Source organism: Lampris incognitus, chromosome 6 (assembly GCF_029633865.1).
Source record: "Lampris incognitus isolate fLamInc1 chromosome 6, fLamInc1.hap2, whole genome shotgun sequence".
Classification (NCBI taxonomy): domain Eukaryota; kingdom Metazoa; phylum Chordata; class Actinopteri; order Lampriformes; family Lampridae; genus Lampris; species Lampris incognitus.
The window spans coordinates 55,343,151-55,370,807 of NC_079216.1; the positions used below are offsets into that span (position 1 = coordinate 55,343,151).

The window sequence follows — 27,657 nt, forward strand, 5'->3', positions numbered from 1 at the left end:
GGAAACGAGTTTCTGGTCGGCAGTTCAAGTAAGTGAATCTCTCACAGCCCCTTGCTCGCAATGGCGGTAGGGCCCATCGTGTTCTCTTCCACAGTTGCGGGGGACACAGTTGTCCCTCTCACGCCGGACTTTCAGGAGATCCTCACCCCTGTCAGGAGAGCATTGTCTTGGACGTGGTGTTTGGATTTCGTATGTTTGGCGAATAATGCTCCACTGTACTTCCTCTCACAAAAGTAGCTTTAATTAAAGCTGCAGCTTGTGAGTTGAAAGGCTATCACTCCCCTGTTTGCCAAGTGGTGGGAGTGCACGCCTCTGATAAGAAGCTTTTAAAACTGGTCCTGAAGTGACTCCCCCTCCCCCTCCCCACCCCCCCCGCTCCCTCATCAGGATTATTTCCCCAATATGAAAATCCAGGTAGCATGAAACAGATTAGCCAATGCTTAACATGGTAGTGTTGCATTGGCAAGACGCAGATCAATGGACTAATGGGTTAAGCTGCGAAGGTCCACGCTGGAACCTGAGCAACGCTTACATTTCAAAGAGATCTAAAATGTGAACTATGCAATAGGCTGGAACACGACGAGAGATCTACATTTCGGGGATTAGAGGGGATTTTAAGAGTTGCTTGATGAAGGATTCGAGCAGGTATTGTTGTCCAGACAGGTGCTCTGGCCTAAGAGAGCGAGAAAGTTGCTCTTGGCGCCAAATGTCAGGCTACTGGATTAAACGGCACTCGGCACACCTGCTTAACTGCTACATTAATGTGCACTGTCATATAATGAACTGCATGCCCGTGGTCTACATCAGGAAATGTAAGTCTTGCATTCCTTTTCCTTTTTCCACTCATCTTTTATGAGGACATAAAGCAAAGATCTTGTCCACCATTAAGAAATCTGTACTCTGTTTTAAAGCTCTGTGGAACCGTATTCGTTTTTGATACTGACAACCGTTGTTTACTTGGTGTCATATTGCCTGTCATGCGCTTCATAATCTACAGAGAAATTCAGAGTTTCTGCATTCTACTTTTATTTAAAAGGGATATATAGATATTTTAAAACCACCGACAGGTAAGGGAATAACATTGATTATCACATTACAGTGGCACCTGTCAAGGGGTGGGATATATTAGGCAGCAAGTGACCAGTCAATTCTTGAAGCTGATGTGTTGGAAGCAGGAAAAATGGGCAAGTGTAAGGATCTGAGAGACTTTGAAATTGTGATGGCTAGATGACTGGGTTAGAGCATCTCCAAAACAACAGGTCTTGTGGGGTGTTCCTGGTATGCAGTGATCAGTACATATCAAAAGGAGGACAACCAGTGACATGGTCATGGGCTCCCAAGGCTCATTGATGCGTGTGGGGAGTGAACGCTAGCCCGTCTGGTCTGACTCCGATCCCACAGACGAGCTACTGTAGCTCAAGTTGCTGGAAGAGTTAATGCCGGCTATGATAGACAGGTGTCATAACGCACAGTGCATCACAGCTTGCTGCGTAAGGGGCTGTGTAGATGCAGACCGGTCAGAGTGCCCATGATGACCCCTGTTCACCACCGAAAATACCTACAATGGGATGGGCACATAAGCGTCAGAACTGGACCATGGAGCAGTGGAAGAAGGTGGCCTGATTTGATGAATCACGTTTTCTTTTACATCATGTGGACAGTCGCGTGTGTGTGCATCATTTAGCTGAGGAAGAGATGGCACCAGGATGCACTATGGGAAGAAGGCAAGCAGGTGGAGACTGTGATGCTCTTGTCAATGTTTTACATAAAGTACAACTTGATTGATTGATTGGGAAACCTTGTGTCCTGGCATCCATGTGGATGTTACTTTGACATGTACCACCTACCTAAACATTATTGTAGACCAGGTACACCCTTTCATGGCAACAGTATTCCCTGATGGCAGTGGCCTCTTTCAGCAGGATAATGCACCCTGCCACACCGCAAAAATTGTTCCAAGAATGGTCTGTGGAACATGACCAAGTGTTGCCTTGCCCTCCAAATTCCCCAGATCTCAATCTGATCGAGCATCTGTGGGATGTGCTGGAAAAACAAGTCCGAAAAACAAGTCCGATCCATGGAGGCCTCACCTTGCAACTTAAAGGACTTAAAAGGATCTGCTGCTAACTTCTTGGTGCCAGATACCAGAGGTCTTGAGGAGTCCATGGCTCGACAGGTCAGAGCTGTTGTGGCAGCACGAGGGGGACGTATACAGTATTAGGCAGGCGGTTTTAATGTTTTGGCTGATTTGTGTATATATTAGTGACGATTTCAGTAGGTACATGTTCTTAGTAACGGATAGGACACCATTTTGCCTCCACAACAGCCTGACATTGCTGAAGGTATGGATTCAGCAAGGTGCTGGGAACACTGCACAGGGATCTTGGTCCATGCTGATTCAGTAGTGTTACACAATTCCTGCACATTTTATTTTTTGCCTCACATTCATACTGCAGAATTCCAGATCAAGGGGCTGTGTAGGCTGGTGAAATAAATTAAAGTCACTCTCGTGTTCCTCAGTCGATGTTGAGATGATGTTTGCTTTGTGGTATGGGGAATTAGGGAATTTAAAAAAGCCACCGTGCTGAGATGCGCTGTGGCATTCAATGGGTATGAAGGAGCCTAATGTGAGTCATGAAAACATGACACTACTGCCATCCTGTAAGACCAGGGCGAGATGGATCCAGGGTCTCATGCTATTGACCCCCCAATTCTGGCTCCAACAACAACATGTCAGAATCCAAGATTTCTCAGAGCAGACGGACGTCTCTTCAGTTGACCAGTTGAAGTGATCACGTACCCGCTGTAGTCTCTGCACACCACTCTTACAGTATTTGCCTACCGACGGGCCTTCTGTTGGCTTAAAAAGAGTCTTGCCAATTTCCTCTGATCTCTCTCATTAACAACATATTTTGGCAGAACTGCCACCGAAAGGATTTTTTTTTTCTTCATCACATCATTCTCAGCAAAATCTAAACACAGCATTGCGCCAAAATCCCAGGAGGGTGCAGGATTCTGAGATATTGGGAACCATAAAGTCTGGCACGCAAGATCATACCACGTTCAAAGTGGCTTGGATCCCACGGCTCTCCCATTCAAATATTTAATTTAACACTCGTTCAGCCTCTGTTGACCTCATCTGCATGCTTTACACGTCGTGTGTTGTGTGATTTGTCATCTGAAGGAACTTTATTAACTATGACTGCCTGGCTGTAACTCTGTAATATGTAAAGTATGCAGACAGGAGTGAGATGGATAGATGGATGGATGGATGAGTCTAATCTTATATAAATAAAGCCAAAAACAAAGCAAAAATTGACTTTTGGGAGACGTGGGGTTTCATACTCTGCCTGTGACTATGTCTTTTAATCTGAGTGGAACATGTACTCTCCTTTTTCCTGATAGATAATCCTCAGTGAAGGTAAGTGGGATGACAGAAATACGATGCGTGTTACAAGCATCCAATTAAGCTTTCAGGAAAGAAGCATCTAGGCCACTTCCCATCATCATATTAAAAAGGCTGAATCACAGCGTTTATTAGCCTGGCTCCTCTTATAATATATACCTTGAAACAGGTGGGGAGGCGGGGGGGGGCAGGGATCACAGCTGCTTTGCTAACAATACATGGGGTCATTCTGGATGAAGTTCTCACCATACACCCCCCCTTTTTTTCTCCCCAATTGTACTTGGCCAACTACCCCACTCTTCCAAGCCTTACCGGTCACTGCTGCACCCCCTCTGCCAGTCCGAGGGGGGGGGGGGCTGCAGACTACCACATGCCTCCTCCGATACATGTGGAGTCGCCAGCCGACACTTTTCACCTGACAGTGAGGAGTTTCACCATTGGGACGTAGCGCGTGGGAGGATCACGCTATTCCCCCCCAGTTCCCCCCGGACAGGCACCCCGACCGACCAGAGGAGGCGCTAGTGCAGCGACCAGGACACACACCCAAATCCAGCTTCCCACCCGCAGACACGGCCAATTGTGTCTGTAGGGACGCCCGACCGAGCCGGGGGTAACAAGGGGATTCGAACCGGCGATCCCCATGTTGGTAGGCAACGGAATAGACTGCTACACTACCTGGACGCCCCCCCACTATAGTTTTTTTTAAGATGATGGCCATCTTCCACCTCCGTTTACTTACAATGGGTGTCAAGGGCGTAGGTGAGTTTTTTATGGGGGGGCAAAACCCCGTAGGGGAGGGCCCAGGGGCGGGGAACCCCGTAGGGGAGGGCCCCCAGGGGCGGGGAACCCCGTAGGGGAGGGCCCAGGGGCATGCTCCCCCGGAAAATCTTCTAAAAAACGGGTTTAAACTGCCATTTTACAGCAGTTTTCAGCGAAGAAAAACACGTTTCATGGCCATATGACAAGGCCTCCCCCGGAAGAGTGTTTTTTTTTAAAATTTCTGCAGCTTAATTAACCATTTTTAAGCTATTTGAGACAAAAACGCAAAGCCTCGGCTCCTGTACATCAAGGACTTGTACACGTTGTGGGGCGGCAATGACATGAATGCTGACACATACAGGGAGTATATGTCCATTACTATGTATATTTACGCGTATATCTATTATTGGATGTTCTTGTTTATGGGGGGGGGCTTTTCACCTCCCACCCCACCGCGCCCCTCCCCCCGTTCCGACGCCCTTGATGGGTGTTGAAGAGCATGCTTTACATATAATTCATGTTATCTTCATTAAAAAAAAAACGCAATTCATGCACATGTCCAACCATTCCGTCACCCAGCGGACAGATATTTTTGACCCTATAACAGTTACACGTCAACACTATTCAGATCAGACGTCACCATATTGTATCATATCTACGATAGAGACTTCCACCTATCCAACCCCTGCCACAGGCCTTCCTTTACACGACATTCCTCCATCTAGAGAGAGGGGAAAGGCAGGACACACACACACACACACACACACACACACACACGAAAGAATTACTAAGTAGATGTTGGAGAGGTGGGTTTGATGACGCAGCGGCGGCTGGCCAGTACAGGGCGCTGGGGCGCCGCCCCCCTCAAACGTCAAGAGATTAAGATCTATTCAAACATGTTAAATATAATTTAGCTGTATAATGCAAATAATTATGAAATAAAAGTGTTTCCAGTCTGTGAGCGCCTGTCAGCAGCCATTAAATATTGGTTCAAATGGTATTTGGTTGATTTCTGTGTGACTACATATACTTCCTGGGTGAGGGGCGCCGGCCAAACGATACCTTATGTAAGCCCTCGAACTTGCGGCGAGCAGGTGACCTGAGGCTGCTGTCTGATTGGTTTCTTCAGGTTTTCCATGGGGCGCAGTTCTGTGCACCCCGGACACTCCCACTTTCATTGGCAGCGAATTGGTATTGGTTTAATGTTTTTAATGTGATTGGACAATTCTCGTGGCTGTCAATCATATTCACACCCACCACGATGCCTCGTCTCGACTGTCAATCATCCACCGTCTACGAGCCCTGATAAAACCTATAGGCTACGTTGTCCTTCTTAAAAGCTCTGTGACTGTGGACATTAAAGCAGCTGTCGGGTGTGCTGCGCCAAGGTAAAGTGCCCCCCCCCAATGTTTTTTTTAGCACCAGCCGCCACTGGAAAGGAAAGGAGAGAATTGTGGCTGCTTGGGGTGACTGGCTAGGTGAACGGATGTAATGTCCATTTATTGAATTATGTTTTAATCCATGCAAGGTTTGCTGTCGAGCTAAGGAGGAATATATCCCACTACGAAAAGAGGAAAGCTGAGGTGTGGAATAGTTTTAGGAGCATAATGGGAAGAGATGATAATATGTAGTATAGTCATGTTAGAGAAGAAGAGTTTATTAGTGGATTTGGGGGGGCAGCACTTTTATTGTGATTGTGGAAGGAGGGAGGGTGACGTTGGATTTTGGTTAGCTAGTGTAGTGTCTATGGTATATGTGTATTTTTTGCTTGATTTGGTGGTGGTGGTGGTGGTGGTGGTGGGGGGGTCTGTAGGCTGGAACCCATGCCAAAGCCTACAGGTTACCTCACTCTGTTCTGTCTCGTCTACCTGTGTTTTAATTCTTCATTCTTGTCCTCTCTGATTCTATAAAATTCGACGGGTTTGTGAAATATTTTATTTCCCTATCGGTTCAATATATGTGTGTTGTATTCTGAATGTTTTTCTGAGAAAAAAAAGTGATTACGCACCATACATGTTGGAGACGCCAGCGCGCGTTTTACGCACGGTGCCAAATCCGTCTTGACACTACACGGCAGTGGCCAGCTGAGGGAGACATACAGCTTCAGCACACGCCGAAGTATCCGGAGTCCAAATTTTACAAGATCTCATCACGTCTTACTTGAACCGGGATTATCGCAGGAAACACGGCCATGGCTTCCCCTCCACCTCTGACGGGATGCGCGTTCAGCTTTTGGTGGTAAAGCGGAGCCGCGAGCTGTGACCGGGGCGCAAAGCAGACAGACAGAAAGACAGGTAGACGGAGAGACAGACCGATAAGACAGACAGACAGACTGACAGACAGACAGACAGACAGACAGACAGACAGACAGACAGACAGACAGACAGACAGACAGCAAGACATGCTGCTCATCATCAGTCGTCTGTGAACTCCAGCTGTCACTTGGTGTCCTTCCCCTCGCGCGGAGTGTCCAGGTGAGGAAAACCCGTCGTTACGCGCGGAGATTTCGCGACCTTTGATAGGAAGTAAAGTGAGTTTTAAGTTTCGGTTTGGTCTGGGATGAAACGGATCGGGTCGGAATTGAGGCAAGACACGCAGTTTCCTCTGCTGGGCTCAAAGCGAAAAGTGCAGTAAGTAACGGCGAGGGGGGCGAGGGGAGGGGGGGGGGGTAAAGGTGATCATAAATGCGGTTCGGGCATGTTATTTAGGTCAGGGTCTTCCACCCAGGCGCGTATTGCTCCGTTGTCTTATAAAAGCTGTCGTTGCAAACAAACTATCAACATTTGACTCCTTGTTCCACAAGCGTGTGTCAGATCAGTGCGTAACGCGAGTCTTCTTCAGTGCAAAGTGGTGTTTTTAAAGTGAGGAACGTGTATTTGGTGTGCGTTACTCCTCCTATGTCACGGGGACGAGTGACTTGGAGCGGTTGTGGTCTCCGTGTTAATGCGTAATGGTTTTCCCTCCCCGTGCAGCAAGATAATAGACATCTCGTCTGGATGTGCAGAGATTTCCATCACCAAGCTTTTAATCATTTACTGACAGAAACTGGCTCAGGGGTGTTGTTTTTGCAGCGTTGCATTGTTGCATTCTTCGTATGGAGTTAATCCACTTTTATTTATTTATTTATTTATTTATTTTACTGTCACCTGTGCAGAGTAGCACAGTTAGTTGCAGATCCAGCCTCACCCTCCTCTGCCCCCCTTCCTGCGGTTTCCAAATGCTCTCCTTTGAAGCGATGATGCCCCATCTGTCATATGTGAGTAGAGAGAGGGAGAGAGACCATGCTCTCCTCTTCTCAATTACCGAATCCGCTCCTCTTGCCAGCTCCAGTGGGACAGGAGGAGGAGCAGGTGGGTGGCAGTCAGTACGATCAATCAACATGAAATATTCAGCTTTGAATAAACACATCATTTGCAGTTTCTGCTGTGTGTGTGTGTGTGTGTGTGTGTGTGTGTGTGTGTGTGTGTGTGTGTGTGTGTGTGTGTGTGTGTGTGTGTGTGTGAAAACCGAAATGGCAAGAGTCGGTTGTCCTTCGGACACACTTTGGTGACGGGGAGTGTGTGCAAAGTGTGACGGCGTTCATGCATGCTGCAAAGATTTGGGCTGCAGGTGACACCCGTTCTTTTGGCGTAATCTGGCCTGCACGTTTGGGAGCTCTGGGCTGTTTTTGGGGTTTTTTTTTTTTAAATGAACTAACATCATGATTGTGGAAGGAAAAGGAGTGAGGGCCAGGGGTGTAGCACAACATTCTGGGCCCTATGCATCAGCAGTCTCTGTGGGCCCCTTTCCGCTTTTGTCTCTCACGCATCACTTTTTTTGAGTTCTAGCTTACTGTATGTTATTTACAATCCCAGCACATTAATCTATTTTAACCTAATTTAACCTAACCTTAACCTGACCTTAACCTAACCTTAAGATGACCTTAACCTGACCTTAACCTAACCTTAACCTGACCTTATCCTAACTTAACTATCTTGCAGTGGCTGAGGGAGATGACTCTGGCCTTGTGCTCGTATCAGCAGTCAGTGGCTCATGACAGGACTAGAAGGGCTGCATTGAGAGATGCGCGTGAGGGGCGGACTAAGCCATTTTGCACCTTTTGTAAGGGGTGAGAGGGGCCCTGGAGAGGGGTGAGAGGGGCCCCGGAGAGGGGTGAGAGGGGCCCCGGAGAGGGGTGAGAGGGGCCTCGGAGAGCCTCCATTTTCTTTAAGTCCCTCAACCGATGTGTTGAGCCAATTTTAACTGAAGTCATGACACAAGTTAGTTAGAAATAAAAATGTGCAAAACAAACTTTTAATTCCAGCACCCCCCCTCTTCTGGGCCCTGGTAGCCCCCCCCCCCACTGAGACGCTGCCGGTGAGGGCCAATGGGCGAATACAACTGTAATAAATGTAGCGGAGCGTTTTTCTCATTATGTTGCAGGCTTACATGACAAAGCCCGTCTTGGCAACTTTCTCCCTTGATAGCAGCGCTTGTTCGAACATGAAGCACATGATTTGAATATCTGTAATCCACGCTCAAATCAACAGGCCAGAGGAACGCGTTGGATTTTCTCCCAAAAAATGTCTAAGCTGTTTGACCAAAAGTTATTTTACTTGTTTCCCCCCCCCCTTGCCGTGGTCTGTTGAAATCCCATCTTATCAGGAGAGCACGTTGAACCTGTTCACTCTTCCAAACTCTTCAAGAAACTTTTAATTTCCTAATTGTCTGACTCATGATAATAACATCTCTATGATGTTGCCTCATGAAATGTGCCCGGGTACCATGGCCCTGAGTGTTTGAGCTATGAGGCAACACGGTGAAAAGCACAGCAAACCCCCCCCCCTCCTCCTCCCCCCCCCCCCACTCCCCCCCTCATATGAGAACACAAGAGTGAATAATTAATAACCTCGCTCCCAATTCCAGGAAAACAATAGCATGTTGTAGGAACGCTGCACTAATTTAACCGGAGAAAATAAAAAAGCCGACAGCTTCGACAAATCGTGGAAGGGATCACTATTGTTGCAAAAAGAAGTGTGTGTGTGTGTGTGTGTGTGTGTGTGTGTGTGTGTGTGTGTCTAAGTGAGTGTTATTCTAGTTGGTCTCTTCAACGTGGGGTTTTTTGGGGGCCTTTCATGTTAATGCTGATGTGTTGTATTGGTTATGCAGAGTTGTGTGTACTGTAAAGTTGTTTGTGTTTGAAATTAATCATCACATCCCGTCAAATAGCCCGTTTTCACCTGCCGGCAGGACGTGTGGTGGAAGTGCACTAAGCAGGAAGCTATTTTTTTTTCTTTCCGAGGGCCTCCTCCTCCTCCTCCTCCTCTTGGCTGTCAACTCCCATTAATGAAGGGGGAAGGTGTCATATCTGTAACACAGCTGAGTGCAGATGGCAGAGCGGAGGGGATGGCTCGCCGATTTAAACAATGATTAATGAACAGAGATGGAAAACAAATTACATTGGACTATTGGAGGCAGGGAATTGTTTTTATGAAAATGTTAATTGTGTCTGCCAGGCCGATACTGGGGTTTGGGGTGGTGGCGGCGGTGGTGGTGAGGGGTAGGGATGGGGTTAGGGGGGATGGGGTGGGGGGCTTGGCAGAGCAGTAAAGCAACCAAGAGGATGCTGATAGGTGGTGTGCGATTCCCCAACTCAGATTATCAAGGGTGTCTCAGCGTGTGGTGTTTTAATACTCTACCTTGGCTTTCAGGCCTCCGATGTGTCATAACTTTCAGGGCTTGGCTTTTTACGACGAACCCCATGAAGGATTGCCGCCCACCATCGCACCAATTAGCGTTATCTCTAATAATAAGTGGTGGTAAGTGACGAGAGAAGGCGCCCTGTTCTAGTTGTAATTATTGCACGCGGGTGCAGCTGCACTACTTAGGGTGATGATGATAATTATTTTCCTTTTTCCCCCCCGTTTTTTTTCCATTGCCGGTTGATTATTTAAGAGCATCATACACTCATCAGAGTAATCAGGAGAGAGTGATTAGAGAAAAATCCACGAGGCTAACAGCTGCCACATTAAACATTTGCTTCTGTTGCCAATGCAGAGGCAAAGTGCTCTTCTTCCACAGGACAGGGAGGAAAAGCACTTCACCTTCAATTCCAAAGGCCTACGTGTGTTTGTTAGAAAGCCGAGGCGAAGGGCACGCCGAGAATTTGGGGTAAATGGAGCTCTCCGTGAAAAGGCGCGTTGTTGTAGTCCAAGGTCAACCTGCAACGCTTCAGTTCATCCTACAGCAGGGAGCCAACGGGGGGTTCAAATTTGGAAATGATATTTGGAACTGTGGGAATTTAAGATGGCTGCCGTGCAATATCCCCGCGCCTGGTGAAAGGCCTGCTATTGGCCATTGTGGTGAAATAAAACGGAATAACTTTGGAGTATTCAAACCAAATGAGCGTTATGGGGGGGTGATCCATTGCACAACAGAACAATCCAGAAATGATTTCAATTAGTGATGTATGCCAAGGACGTGTCCGGTGTTTGCGCTCTTTCGCCTGCTACTGTGTCAGGCCTGCTAAACTGAAGGCTAATTCTTTTAGCCCAGATGTTGCATGAGCACAATCCTGGGATTCTACTGGGTTGATGAGCTCAATCAGTGAAATGATGAAAAGATGATTTTGTCCCTGTAATTACAGTGTGTAAACTACTTAGCTAGGATTGCAAAGGAAGTCATTTTCTAATTACGCTGGTACCCCGTTGCCTAATGGTGGATGTTTTGTTGTTTTAGAGGAAGAGAGAGAGAAAAACAGAGAGAGAGAGAGCAAGAGAGAGAGGCCTTATGATAGGTCTATGCTGAGCTGCTATGGTGGAAAAAAGACCACCACAAGGGCATGATGGCTGCCAAATGAGAGTTCATTGCATTATCAGCCCAGCTAATGTGCCTTGGATTATGCTCTTTGTTTGTCATTTTTTTGTTTCTGTAGATGCCATAGCTTAATGAGATACTGTAAGTGGCATTACCACACTCCTGCTGTGATTTCATGATGACTCGTTTAATGGCTTCTTCTTTTTTTTGTTTTAATGCCTCCAAGAGCTTTAGAAACCGAAAGTAGACACATTTTCTTCCATTTCTGGCATTTCGGCACGGCACGCAGTCATACAAGTATTAGGGAAAATAAACATACAAATGTTACTGAATATATAACAGAAGGCTATCAAAAACAGATATACTCTTGCTCAGTCACATCTTGCAAATACTGACTTGCAAGATCTGTGTGATGGATTTTGTCATCGTTTATGCATTTGATGCTCACTGTTCGATGATGAAAAATGTACTTTTGGAGAAAGCCAAATATGTCAATATTTTCTGAAGGCAAGGAGCCTCGTTCTTTGAGATCTGCTTGAGCTCTATTGGAGATGGCTGATCTCCTGCAGAGCCTAAGCATCTGATGCAGCCTACACCATGTGGATAGGCTTCTCTTGTGCAAGACATGCCCTACACACCCCACACTGTTAACACACCCCATCCTAAGCCAAAGCTTTGTTTGTGTCCAGAAAGAACAGGTGGTCTGTGCAAACAAGAACAACTGTTTACACTTTCATGATTTAAGATATTTCCCATAAGCACACATAATCACACACAGCTTTTGTGTGTATATATGTGTGTATTTGCATGTGCATTATGATAACGGAGGAAATAATGAGGGAGAGTTCAAGACATGGTGTTTACATTTGCCTGTTCCGCTATACTGTATATAAACGCCTTGTGGAGAGCTCCAGAGTCCTTTCGCAAATGCAGTGCTCACATGAGAAACTCAAATATTTGACGGTGAAACTTCATGCCTCCTTCAACTCATTGTTTTGCATTTTATTTAAAGGAATAGAAAACAATGTAAATACATGCATGGGTTGGTAGCTTCCAATACTGAAAGTTTCAGGCATGTTTGACCATAAATGAAAAAGTTGAGTGTTTTGTATGGCTCTCCTGACGCCACTAGGGGGCGCCATGCAGTCTGCTGGAACAGCGACGCATGCCATAGACTCAACGAGAAACTCCGCCACTAGCTACGCTTCTATTGAATTGTCAAGCGAATTTCAAGCAATCTTTTCTTAAGTCACCAGAAAACAAAAATGCGAATTCGTTTCGTTGCCGTCTCCGAACATCGTTTTGTATCCTGCATCGTACTGTAAACTACTAATAAGACACGTTAGTCCCTAGCTAAAGGGTCGGACCCGTTAGCTAGGGACTAACGTGTCTTATTAGTAGTTTACAGTGTGTCCGTACTTGAACACCAAGACAACGACGGACCGATGAAGATTAAGAAACAGCTGATCATGTGATAAAATTCTATTTGCATTTAATTTCTGATTCGACAAATGCGTTAATGACAAGAGGTGGTTTTTGCTTTTCACGTCATCTTCCCAACCATCTATTACGGACGGCAAAGGAATTCTTATTTCACCCTTTTTGAGCTCCGTGAGGTTGTGTTCCCACATCATTAGCTAATTTGGCTGGCTAGAGCTTCATGAATGAATGGGACGCCGTACAAATCGCTCTAAGAAAGACGGTTAGCGTACCGTTACCATGGAAAACACCAGTTCCGGTTCAGCGACAGGCGCGCCGGAAGTCGCGCCCGTAATTTACGCGAGGTAACATGGGGCTAGGAATAATGTGGGTAAATTATCTGTGATTTTTTTTTTATTTGCTGTGTCCATCCACCCTTATGACATTTGAAAAGTCAAATTGAGTAAAATGGCTCTTGATGGAAACCACACTCGTGTCAGAAGAGGTAAAAGCCAAAATCAACGTCTGCAGACAAGATGGCGGAAAGTGACTCAGAAGACAGCGAGGGAGAATTACGTTGTCTGCACAAGGCGTCCCACATGAGCATCACGTTAGTAACATGAAAGCATCTTACGTTAGACCTGGAAAGCTGTCTGTACTGCTTCTGCCGCACAGTTGAAAGCTTGACGTTCGCTCTAGGCGGAAGTTGTTTGTTTACGTTGGTCCCAGACCAGATTCATAAATCTGTACCCCTGTCCCCCACAACCCTTAACCCAAACGTTATGGTAATCTCAACCAGGAGAAAATCGTGCCTAGCCTTACCCAAACTGCTAACCTAACCTCAAACATCAGAAAACAGTGTATAACCTTAACCGAAGACCCGCACAAATAAAAAAGAAAACGTGAAACACAAATTCGGACTACGTAGATGCAGTGAAAAAAACTGGTCTGGGTCCCATGCATGGATGTACCATGTCCTTGAGTAGCTTCACCCTCCACGTGTTTCCTGCTCTGTTCCCCACCTCTATTTCTATGGCAGTCGTGATTTTTACTGGGCAGCAACCTCGCATTAGCAGACTACAATAATACATTCAAATGGCTGTTGAATAAATTTATTGAGGGTCGGGGTGTCACAATATGGACGAATCAATAGTCGCCAACTTCGCCTTTATGCGGATAAGTAAAACAAAAAACAAAAAACAAACTTGAACCTGCAATGTTTTGTCTCTCCCCTCTGGCAGTGACAATGTAACCGGTTATTTTCTTGCCCGGTGCGGGATTCGATACGGAGCGTACTGCACCACAAGACGACGTCACTAACCGCTCGGCTAAAGGGTCAGACCCGTTTTCTAGGAACTAACGTGTCTTATTAGTAGTTTACAGTCGTCACCCTCCCCGGAAGCGCGCCCTCGCGCTTTGTTCTTCCCGCGCTCCGAAGAGACTTCTGAGGATCTGCACACTTCCGGATCCCACCGCTGCCACCAATGTAACCGGTTATTTTCTTGCCCGGTGCGGGATTCGATACGGGGTATACTGCACCACAAGGCGACATCACTAACCGCTCGACTAAAGGGTCAGACCCGTTAGCTAGGGGCTAACGTGTCTTATTAGTAGTTTACAACAGTAATTACGTCTCTCAGCGCTCCCCAACGAGGAAAAGCCACACCAATCGTCCGTGTTTGTCCTCGCCGTCGATCGCTTCATTTTTTTCTGAACGCCGAGTTTCTTTTTTTTCTCTGGAGCATCAGAAACTTTTATTGGGCGCCTGTTGAGATATGACACCATTTGTATGACTATGTGTTACTGTGTACTATTATTTTGTTTACGACTTTGTCCACAAGTGGGCGGTGTTGCGCTTGCATGCGCGGATTGATTACGTCACTGAGACGCCGTTCATTTTCTTCTTCTCCCAAAACGACCGAATAAACGGAGCCTGCATTTTTCCCTCCAGCAGAAGTTCGGTAGTCAGTACGATTCTTTATAACGGTTTAATAATCCACTTCATCTGCGCAGAGATAGACATAAAGTATTAGTCTAGTCTTCTAACAGGTTATGGGCCCAGATAACGTTGGATTATTTAGTAGCTTGATAAAAGAAGTACACAAAGTGTGATAACCTCGGATGGCGGGATGCGCGCAGGTTAGCACGGAGTAGCAAGTTAGCAAGTGTGAAGCTAGTTAGCGTCGAGAGAGGCTATCGGGAAGCTAACGGAATGCTAAGCTAAGCTAACGCTACCTAGGGAGATGGAGCGAAAGAAGAGCAGTTGGCCCACATTCAACGGACAGGCCGATGAGTATGAACTGTGGGAAGAGCGAATGCTCTGTTGCATGCATGGTGTGGGGCTGAAAACCACCATTCTTACCGAGCCCGTGGGACCTTTGACAGTGGAAGAGCAGGCCCTAGACGAGGAGCGGAACGCGGACGCCTACTGCGCATTGGCGCCTTTATTGGACAACACAAGCTTGGGACTGATCTTCAGAGAAACGAAGAACAACGGTAGAGAGAGTCTACGGGTGTTGCGGGAACATTACATTGGTAAGGGCAGACCCCGGATTGTCACTCTGTATGTAACATTGACTGGGCTAAAGAAAGCTGATAATGAGACGATAACCGAATACGTTATCCGAGCTGAACAAATCATTACGGCTCTCAAAGGGGCGGGAGAAGCACCGAGTGAGGGACTAATGATGGCCATGGTGATGAGGGGGTTACCCGAGAGATATAAGCCATTCACTCTAATGGTGACACATGGCGACAGTGAGTTGACATTGGGAGTATTTAAGGCCAAATTGAGAAACTTTGACGCGGCTGAAGATGTAGCTAATGCTACAGCATCGGACGAGACGTCCGAGAGGGTGATGAAGGCCCACGCAGCACCTAAGAAAAAGCCAGTGAAACGCTGTGAGGGAGATGATGAACAAACGGTGTGCTGGCGATGCGGTGACAAAGGCCATCGGAAATCGGACTGTTCACGCAGCGTGTGGTGCAGCTTCTGCCGGGTCAAGGGTCACACGGACAAAGTGTGCAAGAAGAAGGACCGCGCTGATGGAGCCAGGTGTGCACGCGAGCAAAGTGGCGGCGGCGGTGGTGGTCACGGAGCAGGTCGAGGTCAGGGACCGGGGAATGCTGTGGAAGAAGAGAACTACATCTTCAGAGTGCAGGCTGGAGAGACCAGCTCAGCAGGACCAGGACGACGGCAACAGTTCAAACCAGGATTGATTGTGGACTGTGGGGCTTCTTCCCACATAGTCAATGATAAGAAGAAGTTCAAGAGCTTTGACAGCTCGTTCGAGCCAGAGAAACACTGCATGGAGCTGGCGGACGGTAAGCGCACCTTTGGTGTGGTGCAGGGCAGGGGAGATGCTACGGTATGTCTGCTCGACAGTGAGGGGCGACGGTGTAGAGTGACACTGCGGAACGCACTATATATTCCATCGTACCCCCAAGAGCTCTTCTCTGTGAAGTCTGCGACAGCACACAGAGCCAGTGTGTTCTTCGAAGAGGGCAGAGATGCCCTGATGTCACTGGATGGTACCAGGTTTGACATTTTTGTACAGGGGAAAATGTACTATTTGCAAACTGAATGTGTTGTTGAAAAGTGCCATTTGAGCCATGATATAGAAACTTGGCATGAGATAATGAGCCACTGCAACTATGACGATATCATAAAGCTACAGGATATCACTGATGGTATGCATATAAAGGGTAAAGTGTGTAAACCTGACAAAGAGTGTGCAGTATGCATAGAAGGGAAGTTTACCCAAAACAGGAACAGGAAATCTACAGACAAAGCCAAGACACCACTGGAGTTGGTAAACACTGATTTAGCCGGTCCTGTGGCAAACGAGTCCATTAATGGTTTCAGGTACATGCAATCATTTACAGATGTGTGCAGAGGGGCTGTGTGTGTTTATTTCTTAAAAACAAAGAGTGACACAGTGCAAGCGACCGAGAAATTTCTGGCAGATGTAGCTCCCTATGGGACAGTGAAATGCATAAGGTCGGATAATGGAACTGAGTTTACAGGCAAGGAGTTTCAAACCCTGTTGAGACGGAACAAAATAAGACATGAGACGTCCTGCCCATACTCTCCCCATCAAAATGGCGTTGCAGAGAAAGAAGGACGCACACTATTCGAGATGGCAAGGTGTATGCTAATAGATAGTGGTCTACCAAAGAGCCTCTGGCATTATGCTGTACAGGAGGCAGCCCACACCAGAAACAGATGCTTCAACAAGCACACAGGCACTACGCCATACACGGCAATGACAGGAAAAAAGTGCAACATGGCTAGAATGCAAAAGTTCGGGACAGAATGCTATGCTTACCAGCAGGACAAGGGAAAGTTAGATTCTAGATGTGAGAGGGGGCGTTTTGTAGGACACGACAAGAACAGCCCGGCCTACCTAGTCTACTACCCTGACCAAGAGAAAGTACAGAAACACAGACTAGTTAAGTTTGTTCACAAGGCAACTAGTGAAAATGAGACTCAGACACCAGGTCTGCACCCAGAAGACTGGGTAAGAGAGAGAAAGTCTGTTGAGACAGCTGCAACTCAGCCTAGAGTACAGAAAAATGTACAGACTGACGGTACACAGTCAGCACCTGAGGATGATGACGAGGAGCACCCAAGGGTGACGTCACAAGCCTCAGCCAGTGGGAGGTACCCCCAAAGGGAACGCAACCCTCCGAGATACCTGATTGACTATAGTCAGGGCGACAGTGATGACAGCTCACTCACTACTATAGATTATGCATACAGGGCAGTGTGCGGTGTCCCTCTGACCTTTAAAGAGGCCATAGAATCGCCAGAATCAGAAAAGTGGTCCAGGGCAATGGACGAGGAAATGGAGTCTCTAAGAGACAACAAAACATTCACCCTTACGAAATTGCCAGAGGGCAAGAAAACAGTGGGAGGAAGGTGGGTGTATGCGATAAAGACAGATATAGATGGACACGACAAGTACAAGGCTAGATTTGTAGCAAAGGGATATAGCCAGAGAGCTGGGGTGGATTATGGGGAGACATTTTCGCCGACAGCCAACCTAACAAGTGTTCGAGTGCTTCTACAGAAGGTGGCTCAATATGACTTGATTTTACACCAGATGGATGTAATGACGAAGCCCGCATCCAAGGTAAAACTGAAGACATTTGCTAAGGCAATGTTTGGTGCGTGAAATGTGAGTGGTATGGGTTATACCAAGTTTTTTTTTGTTCTATGAATATGAAAAGGTATACAGTAAGCTCATGATTCATAAGTGGGAGTGTTGAGATATGACACCAGTGTATTTGTATGACTATGTGTTACTGTGTACTATTATTTTGTTTACGACTTTGTCCACAAGTGGGCGGTGTTGCGCTTGCATGCGCGGATTGATTACGTCACTGAGACGCCGTTCATTTTCTTCTTCTCCCAAAACGACCGAATAAACGGAGCCTGCATTTTTCCCTCCAGCAGAAGTTCGGTAGTCAGTACGATTCTTTATAACGGTTTAATAATCCACTTCATCTGCGCAGAGATAGACATAAAGTATTAGTCTAGTCTTCTAACAGCGCCTCTTATGTTTATCCGCTATAGCGTTCAAGCATGGAAGCTTTCTGGCAGAAAGCCCCGAAGGCAAGCCAATCAGCGGCATGCGAACGCTCTCGTCACACGGAAGTTCCTGGTTGACGTAAATGGCATCACTTCCGTTGCACCAGTGCGAGAATGTCGCCACAGACACTGGATTTAAAACTCTGGTATAATGCGAAATACAGAGATTTAGCTGGCGGTGATAGGCTTAATTATCGTGTGGCAAGGGCTTGAATGTCACGGATATTCATTCATCAATCCATTATCTAAGCCGCTTATCCCAAGTTGGGATAAGCGGCTTAGATAAAATGGATTATGAAACTTCCTCACTGTCAGGTGAAAAGAAGTGGCTGGTGACTCCACATGTATCAGGGTAGACATGTGGTAGTCTGCAGCCCTCCCCGGATTGGCAGAGGGGGTGGAGCAGCGACCGGGACGGCTCGGAAGAGCAGGGTAATTGGCCAAGTACAATTGGGGGGAAAAAGGGGGAAAATTAAAAAATAGATAAGTAAATAAATAAGGAGATAAGCATCACGCACCAGTCAGAGTAATTTAAGACGCAGCTCCACGGAAACACCCACATAAAAGACCCAGTTTTCAAATACTCAGCTGTCTTCTAGAGTCAATGTCATTCGCTTGATTTAACCATTACTACACCGGAAAGACTTGGAGACCATTGCTACACCAGAAAACTTCTACGTTCACCTGTTCATCTCTGTTGCTGCCGCAGTGTTTTGGCGTGAGACTTGCCTTGGTGTTGTAAGAGCGTACGACAGAGCCTGAAAGCGTGAGACTCACACCAGATGCGTGAGAGGTGGCAAAACCCTGTCTAGAGATGCACGACTATGAAACGCAGCTAAAACGCTTTCGGGCTTTTAGACCAACAGCGTCCTAACAGTGTAGAAAAATGGTGCAAAACTACAGTTTATGTACCCGACCCCTTTTGTTTTCACTGTGTGAGGGGCAGACGTGACGTCAGAGCCTTTACACAAGCGATTCAGATGAATATCTTGGCTGTGTGAGCTGTTTATTTCCAATCATTCGAACAAATCATTAGTTTTTATCATAATCTATCTCCCTAACTGACGTTTTGCTAAGTAATTACCTTTCCTTTTCTGGCCCCTGCACTGGATTTTCAAGAATGTCTTGAGAAACGTTTCTTTAAGTGAATGAGAATTGGCCAGTAGTATTTCAGAAAAAACTTTTTCTTCCAATTCACACTTGTGCCCTAACAGCTGGGGCACAGATTAGCAGTCCTGCGGCTCTGAATTTGACTTAATGTCACGGCCCTGTTGCTTCTATGTGACCAAATTAGCACGTTTTGCCCACGAAAACTAATGGAATGAGTAATTTCCACCAAGCAAACACAAAGTAGTGTACTCCCAAAGAACTCTACATCGCCACTTCACCGCATGAGCACTGTGTTTTTATTTTTACAAGGAACAATCCAGATTTTGATGGTTACGAAAAAGACTGGCATAGATTTACTGCACCCCCAACAAGTGTGTATGTATTGCTTCATGAGGTCTTTAGCTATTGCTCACAAGGAACTAGTTTGTCACTGCTGTGTGTGCTGTTTTCTCTGCTCTGTGCTTCTCTCGTAATGAATGGTGTTGGTTGGACTATTCTGTCTCCGTCAGGCTTTTGGAGGGCCTACCGAGAAGCTCCTATAGGGTTTCATTAATCCGGCTGTCAAAAAGTATATGGGTGTTATCTTCTGTCTCGGTCATGGTGGGCAGCTGTGTAACCACTGCCCTCTTGCCTTCAAGGGGGCAGCGGTACTTTACCACTTCATCCCTTGACAGGAGAGTCTGCAAGTTTACTGGCTGGCTAGAGAGCACAAGGCACAAGGGCATAATGCATGGGGCAGGGCATTCACTGACGGCACACGGCGTGCCGGGTTATGATGAAAAGTACAGCTGTAATCGATAGACAGAGAATTCGGGGGATTTGGAAACTTTAAGGGGCCGCGGCGTTTGGGAATATTTTGTTTTCAAGTAAGCAGAACCCCCATACCAAAGAGTCTTGGCTATGCATATCATCAGACTGCTTAGTACTGCAATAATTGCAGATGTTTTTTTTTTGTCTTTCCTTTAGACGCTTGTAGACAAAACCTTATTTGGTTAGTATATAGGTCACATTAGCGGGGTACTGCAGCTGTTGGTAGCAGGCTTAAGTTGCTGTTTGTTGTGAATTAGAAGCATTTGCCGGCTCAGCAAGCATGGGTGTTCTGTACCCGGTTAAAATGACATACTCAATACCACCTCAAATAAAATGTCACTCCATAATGGACCTGCAAATTTGTTCATTTATTCTAGTAGATGTGATGTAGCTGCCAGGTAGAACGAAATGCACCTTTACCAGCATGTATATAGATACTAGTCACAGAGATGGAGAATGATTCTTGAATTGGTCCTGGTTCCCAAATTAGTCTTCTGTGATCAAAAATGAATCCTCAGGAGGCTGGCAGCGAGTTATAACAAGAATGTATTACCATTACCAAAGTTACTGGCTCTTTTAAACAAAGCAGTGACAACGCAGAGAGGGGGGAAAAGGCGAAAAGACGGAACATGACAAAGATGGAAGGTTGGTTCTCTTCCATATGTACTATGCAAACAGTTTGTAAACGGCAACAGCTGGTAACATTGATCGGTTCGCCTTTTAGGTCAGACGTGTCGGATAAATAGTGTGGAGTAAGCAGTATTCTAGTCAGAATATACCTGTATACAGCATGTTTTTCCACCTTTGGGGTCATCCCACAAACACGTTTAGGTGTCGAGATGAGGTAGCGGTTATACCGGTTCTGTTCAGCTATTCCCGTCAGCTGCCCTTGTTTAGGAGAAACAGACCGTCATCTCTCATTAGAATGAAAGGAAACACAACATTCAACCCTTCATCGTCCACAGAAGTGCATGTTTCCCAAGTCCCTCAGTGGTTGAAAAATATCTTCAAAATGTTTGATTCTATAAAATCCCAAATATCAACTGTGCAGAGTTGCTATAACTGTTCATATAGATAGATAGATAGATAGATAGATAGATAGATAGATAGATAGATAGATAGATAGATAGATAGATAGATAGATAGATAGATAGATAGATAGATAGATAGATAGATAGATAGATAGATAGATTACAGAAGTGATAGATGAATCAACACTGCCACACAGTAAGACAGGAAAGGCAAAAGCAATGCAAAAATAACTATGGGGGGGTCAAGAAGGAACCGTAGGAGCAGGAAGTGCCAATACATGGGTGTGTGCATGTGGGGGGAATAGGAATGATGGTAAATAAAATGGATTATGAAACTATTTCAAATCTTACTGCACATATGAGAGATGTTGCACGTAAACATGTTGAGACAAGTTGAAGCAAGTGTAATATGAAATATAAGATAGAATGTTGTGGTATATCAAGTGTACTATAAGCTCAGGATAATATGGTTAATATGACTTATCTATTATAAATAATATTATGATATAGTATGGTTCAAATATGGTGAAGTAGTGTAATATAATCCAGAATAGTACAATGTATACATATTTTTATTTGGATTTTACAGTGATACAACTGTAATATTTATCTGAAAAATACCCAATATATCTTATCCTTATCTCACTTATTGCTAATATTAACAAATATTAACACCGTTTTGGGTTTTGGTTAGTAGTTGTAATTTCAAATGGGTCATTTTGACCCAAACAGAACACACACACACACACACTCACACACACACACACACTCTCTCTCTCTCCCTCTCTCTCTCTCGTGCGAGAGAGAGAGATAATATATATAATATATTACTTTAGGATGGTGTTTATGTATGTATCAGATTTTTTGTTGCTGTTCAATCCACTGCATTTTGTGCTGACCCACACCTGCTCCTTTGCTCATATACACAGTCAGAAAGGAGCTGATGTGACACAATACTTAATAATAATCGAGCTCCCTCAATCCATCTCAAAAGACCCCCGTCAACCCATTCACAGATAATAAATGTCAGTCTTGCATGCTGCTGTCATCCACACCAAGTCTAACAAACTCCACAGACATGCTGACCAACACCTGCACACACACACACACACACACACACACACACACACACACACACACACACACACACACACACACACACAAACGCAACTTTTGACGGTTTAATTACCTATTGCTATGCACACATAAATCAGAGAGGAGCGCCACCTTAGCAAATAAGAAGCGGGTAGCGTATAAGGCGACATTATTCCCTTTCTTTCTCCCTGTCAGTTACGATCAAGTCGGTTCCACATCACAAAATTGATTCCTGATCTGCAAATTCGCCACTCACACTGGCCATTGCTGTAGGCAAGCAGCTCTTAATCTGTGTACATCATTTTCACGACTGACTGAGGTTGCAGCCCAGGATGATGTAAGCCTGTGTTAATTCTGTGTGGACAGTGCTGGCTTTGTTCTGTGCCCTTTGGTGCTACACCAGAGCAGTGCAGAGCTCGCTTGTGTGACCTCTACCATTGTAGCATGATGTGAATTTGAGGCTTTGTTCACTGCTACAGAGGAATTAAAAAGGGAGCTGGGCCGGGTTCATGTAAGGCGTGTTTTAGCTAGCTTTCCATCTCAATTTCCTTCCTTCAACTGTTGCTTTGCATTTTTTGCATCATCAAGTTATTTATTTTCCTTGGTGCTCCCGTGACGTTATTGTCCTTGGTTAAAAAGTCAACCCGCATATGCAAGGGACCTGCATGCAAAATGTTTAAATTGTTTACTCTCGTTTCATTATTGTTTTTTTTTATCATTCCACAAATTTGTAAAAATGCAAGAGGGGAGAGGGCACATGGACGCAGACATCGTTTGATGTTACACTTCCGTAGTGTTTTGTTTCGGTGCAAAATGAGATCAAGACAAGGGTTTTAACCGTACCATTTATTTGTAGAGGAAGCGTTTGAGGTTAGATGTAATCAGCATTTTCAGCCTCCAACAATAATCTCAAACCACAGGTTTTCTTAACAGAGACTTACAGGAGAATCACACCTGCTTTGCTCCATTTCCTGTCCTATTTGAGGTTTGGCACCATACAGCAGTTATTTAAGTACACTTAGATGTGTATTTTATCATGCTACATACATTTTAATCATCCTTTCTTATTATGGCTAATTTTCAAGGGAATTAATTATACTTTTTTTTCTCATTTCACATATTAGGATCTGCCTTTTAATAATTGTCTTTGTTTATTTTCTCTCCAGATCTGAGCTTCTACTCACGCCTACACAGAAGCTCAGCTGACTAGCATGACTCCAAACCCTGTTTATTCTGAATAGATGTCAACAATCATCATACAGTTCACTGCTAACCCTCTGACGGTCCCAGATTGCCGGCTCTGACCACCATACTGTAACATCAACCAATCCGCAAAACAAGAGCCTCATTACCCCAGCCACCCACCCAATAAGTGGCCAGATGGCCCTTCTGGCCAATCAAATCATGGATCCCCGGATCCTGGGCAATATGAATGGGAGAGCGGAGCTTCCTCAGTTCCTAAGGGCCCCCAACCAGAGCATTGTCTCGCAGGTGAATGCCACCCAGGAGGACAACCGCAAGAACAGAAAATATCCCTGCCCTTTGTGTGGGAAACGTTTCCGCTTCAACAGCATCCTTTCACTGCATATGCGCACACATACAGGCGAGAAGCCCTTCAAGTGCCCATACTGTGACCACAGGGCTGCACAGAAGGGCAATCTCAAGATACACCTCCGCACTCACAAGCAAGGCATTCTGGGCAAAGGGCGAGGGCGAATCAGAGAGGAGAACAGGTTGCTTCATGAGCTAGAGGAGAGGGCAATACTAAGAGACAGGCAATTGAGAGGCAGCCATGTTGGCCATCAGCAAACGTCCCATTCAACCCCATTCAATCAGAAGAGCCAGCTGCCCCAGGTTGCCCCCACACAGCTCCAGCTCTCCCAAACCTCCTCTGTGGAGATCTTGTCGCATACATCCACATCTCCTAAAGTTGCTGTAATCCAAGATGAGCCTGCCCAGCCACAGCCCACCGGCTTCCGTTGCTCCTTTTGCAAAGGCAAGTTCAGGAAGCAGAAAGAGCTCGAGCGTCATATCAGGATTCTACACAAACCGTATAAATGCACTTTGTGTGAGTTTGCTGCTTCACAGGAGGAGGAACTCATTGGCCATGTGGAAACCACCCATATCACTGCCGACTCGGGCCCAGGTCAGAAGCCTGCCATGGCAGGTACAGAGAAAGGCAAGGCCATAGGTGAGTTCCCCTGTGAGGTGTGTGGCCAGACCTTCAGCCAGGCCTGGTTCCTGAAGGGGCACATGAGGAAACACAAAGATTCGTTTGAACACAGCTGTCAAATCTGCGGTCGCCGTTTCAAAGAGCCCTGGTTCCTCAAGAATCACATGAAGGTCCACCTCAATAAACTGGCAGCCAAAGGTAAACTCCCCACTGAGCATGAAACATCTGCTAACATGAGTAACCTAACACAAGACCCACAGGCCAATGTCTACTCCCAGTACATTTCCAGCCTACAAAACAGGTTCCTCACGGCCGACAGAGCTGGTCATCAGCCAGACTACAGCCAGATACTGGCCACAGGAGGCATTGAGATGAAGGTTAGGGACATGTTAGGGAGAATGATGGCCTCAGGGCTGAGCCCTTTAACTGAAGGAGAGGGTCTTTCTCTGCAGGGTTTGAATCATCTTCACCCTCCACTTGGCTCAAACAGTATGGAATATCTACAGCAGTCTGTTACTGATGGAGACCCGCGCAACAGCAGAAGCTACCCCGGCTGGCAGATCATGGCACCAAGATTGGCTGTAGAAAAACTGATGCTTGTTCCAAAAGACAAGCTGCAGCAAAGTTCCTACCTGTCTGAGAGATGTTTGCCAGTTGATGAGAGGAAAGTGTTTCTCGGCGAACCAGACGCTAAGGCAGTCAGCAGACCCAGTACCCCTGGAAGCTTGAGTCACCGTGGGCCAGCTGAGACGGTCACAGAGACAGGCTCCTCTCTGTCTGGTGGTGCTCAGGACAGCCGCCCACAATCTTCTTCTCCAGCTACAGGTAATTCAGTCGCTATCTACATGAGTGTAGCTAGGGGGGGGTCGGGAGAGGGGGGTTAAAGCTCATGAAACCAATTAACAGTTAACTTAGAGGGGGGAAGCTCAATATCACCACCATAAGATATTTATAAGCCTTAAATATTCAATATTTGGCGATGTTTCCACTAAATTACAAGTTTTAGTGTACACTAATGTATAGTGTATTTACAGCCACAGTCAGTCAAAGGCCAGCTTGTATAAGTTATCCTGTGCTTGCAATAATTTTTTTTTGGGGGGGGGGGGGCTTTTAGTTGGCTGACTACAGCCCTGATCTATCAAAAGCAGCATTTCTGAAGATGGCTATTGACGGATTCTATTTCCTCCCTCATAGTTATAGTCTGAGAATCCATGCAAATTTAGGCAAAACTAACAGAGAAGAATGATTTGTATGCTATACTGTTCACATTTTTGCACAAATCAAATTAGAGCCAACGGTGTACAAGTTTTCCTTCAGCAGAGAGTTTTACTCGGTGTAAGTGGACATGAAGAAGCACAGGGTCAGTGGCACTCAAGGATAACCCCGCCGCAAATATTACCGCCATCTAAAAGGACTTTGTCTTCCTTTTAAATATAATGGCATCATGTTGAATGGTAGGGATAATTAGTACCCTGTACTTTATATCCGTCGCATCCCCACCCCTTGCCTACGGGGGCACAAGATGTTAATGCATGCCATCTGGTGTTTTTAATGATTTGATATATACCACCCAGTGATTTTTATGATTTGATCTACCACCTGGTATCTTTATTGATAGTCTTCTGTTCCACCTGGTGATTTGGATGATTCGGCTCCCCAGGGAAATGCCTTTCTTGCCATGGCATCCTGCTAACTTGCTATCATGAATCTAAATTGCTTCTATAATAATGTTAAGAGAAGAAAGAACGAGAAAGGAAGAAAAAAAATCCCAATTTTGTTTTATTTCGTCTTAGCTCATGACTGTTATTTTCCACCGAGGGTTGGAGTACTTCTGTTATATATCCGAGTCTGACACGCTCTTGTGGGATTTGGTGCCACATCCTCTTAAATGATGGCCGTATACCAGAGATAAATGGATCACGTCTAAGCTCATTAGATGTTTTTTGTTTTCAAACGGGACACGTTCACAATTTTTAGGGCATCTCGAGTTGCTTTTTTTTTGCGAAGCATATTTAAACTCGTTTTTCCCCCCTACTACTACAATCACTCCCAGTTATTGTGCAGGATAGATGGATAGTTTGTCCAGGATTTGGGAGCACAGAGTTCTTGGATGGCACGTTCAGTATCAGACTCTAATTTCAGTCAATATTAAGCGTGGATATTAATTCATCGTAAAGGTCAGGCGTCATTGCTTTAGTCAATGATGGATCCGGCAGGCACTCTCCGCCCGTCTCCTCCTCTCCTCTCTGTTCTTAGTCCTGTGTAATGGTAGACTCACTCTGGGGGCTTAGCACCGCATTGTTTAGCTCTGACAATATATCCCAGAGACCTCTGCAGCTGCTCCCTGCGCTCACAATGACAGATTAATTAACACAATCACACGCTGCTGGCCCCGGCTCAACACACAGGTCTGCTGCGGGACAGATAGGTAAATCCTACACATATGGAGAACACGCACCACTTGATGAGGGCTTAATAACAGGGATACGTTTTTTTGGAGGTCACGGGAGGGGGGCGTGCAACTGATCGAGTCTGTCTGTCTCGGCGGCCGGCCGTAGCGAGACGAGGAGAGAGAGAGAGAGAAACAGAGGGTGAGAGAGAGAGAGTTAGTTTTCTCATTCAGGAGATGCCGAGAAAGAAAGACTCGCCGATGCCAGATGTTCGGCTTGAGGAGCATTGATTGGTCCGGAATTACTGGCTGCATTATTCATAGTCGGACTGTGGCGGTCGTGAAGTTATTGATGTTTCCAATATGGATGGCGAATGTAGTATAGTCATGCTTGTTAGAGTGAGAGACAGCATCTTTGCTTGATATATCCAGATAGATAGGACTGGATTAAGATTTTTTTTTAAGTACAAATACCAAGCGTGCTAAATTAGAGCTCGTGTGCTGGTTTCAACGGATGGCTGGTGTTAAACGTCGCTGCTCTCAATATCTAATCAAGAGAGATTTGAAAATGTACTTTGACTTAAATCGCAGTGTTAAGATGATGAATAATGGCTCGTCTTAAAATGATAAACTAATGAGGGATGCATGCTTCGGGCCTCTGACCTACATAGGACAGTTGGGTTCCAACTCGGAACACAAACATGCCTAACCAACATAAAACAGCCTGACAGTTATTAATTAGTCCCATTCAACGCTCCTAACCTCGAGGTCAGCGTGGAGACACCATGTAAAGATGTTGGCTCCACTTCCTTCTCTGGCGTCCTACTACTTGTCAGCATTAAGCCGGAGATACCCCCGGACGACAATGTCACAGCCCGGCTCGGAGGCCGCGACAAAGATGGGAGAGCAGACGAGTTTGCAATTTTGCCCAAGCACATTTATTTAAAAAAACGATAAAGAACAACGAAATAAACATTGTAGTCGGTACTCAGCTCACGAGTAAAAAAAAAAAGACGAGCCTCCGCCCACGATCCTGCAAGACAAAGAACACAAAACCACAAGCGCCCCTAGTGGAGC

The 27,657-nt window shown here is 45.8% G+C and overlaps 1 protein-coding gene across 1 annotated transcript; it reads left to right on the top strand.

The window, feature by feature from the left end:
- The first annotated feature begins 60 nt into the window (after window positions 1-60).
- Window positions 61-26,482, top strand: LOC130114584 (zinc finger protein 536-like). Its single transcript, XM_056282446.1, has 3 exons — window positions 61-150; window positions 23,309-25,016; window positions 26,448-26,482. Exons 1-3 carry the CDS (start codon window positions 61-63, stop codon window positions 26,480-26,482), a joined length of 1,833 nt encoding a protein of 610 aa, XP_056138421.1.
- Window positions 26,483-27,657: the final 1,175 nt, after the last annotated feature.

What these genes read in the sequence shown, in the direction of transcription:
- LOC130114584 (XM_056282446.1), top strand. Translation starts at nt 61, where the DNA reads ATGGCGGTAGGGCCCATCGTGTTCTCTTCCACAGTTGCGGGGGACACA. An exon ending in TTCAGGAGATCCTCACCCCT is followed by an intron (nt 151 to 23,308) that starts GTCAGGAGAGCA and finishes TGACGGTCCCAG; the next exon opens with ATTGCCGGCTCTGACCACCA. An exon ending in ATCTTCTTCTCCAGCTACAG is followed by an intron (nt 25,017 to 26,447) that starts GTAATTCAGTCG and finishes CTCTGTTCTTAG; the next exon opens with TCCTGTGTAATGGTAGACTC.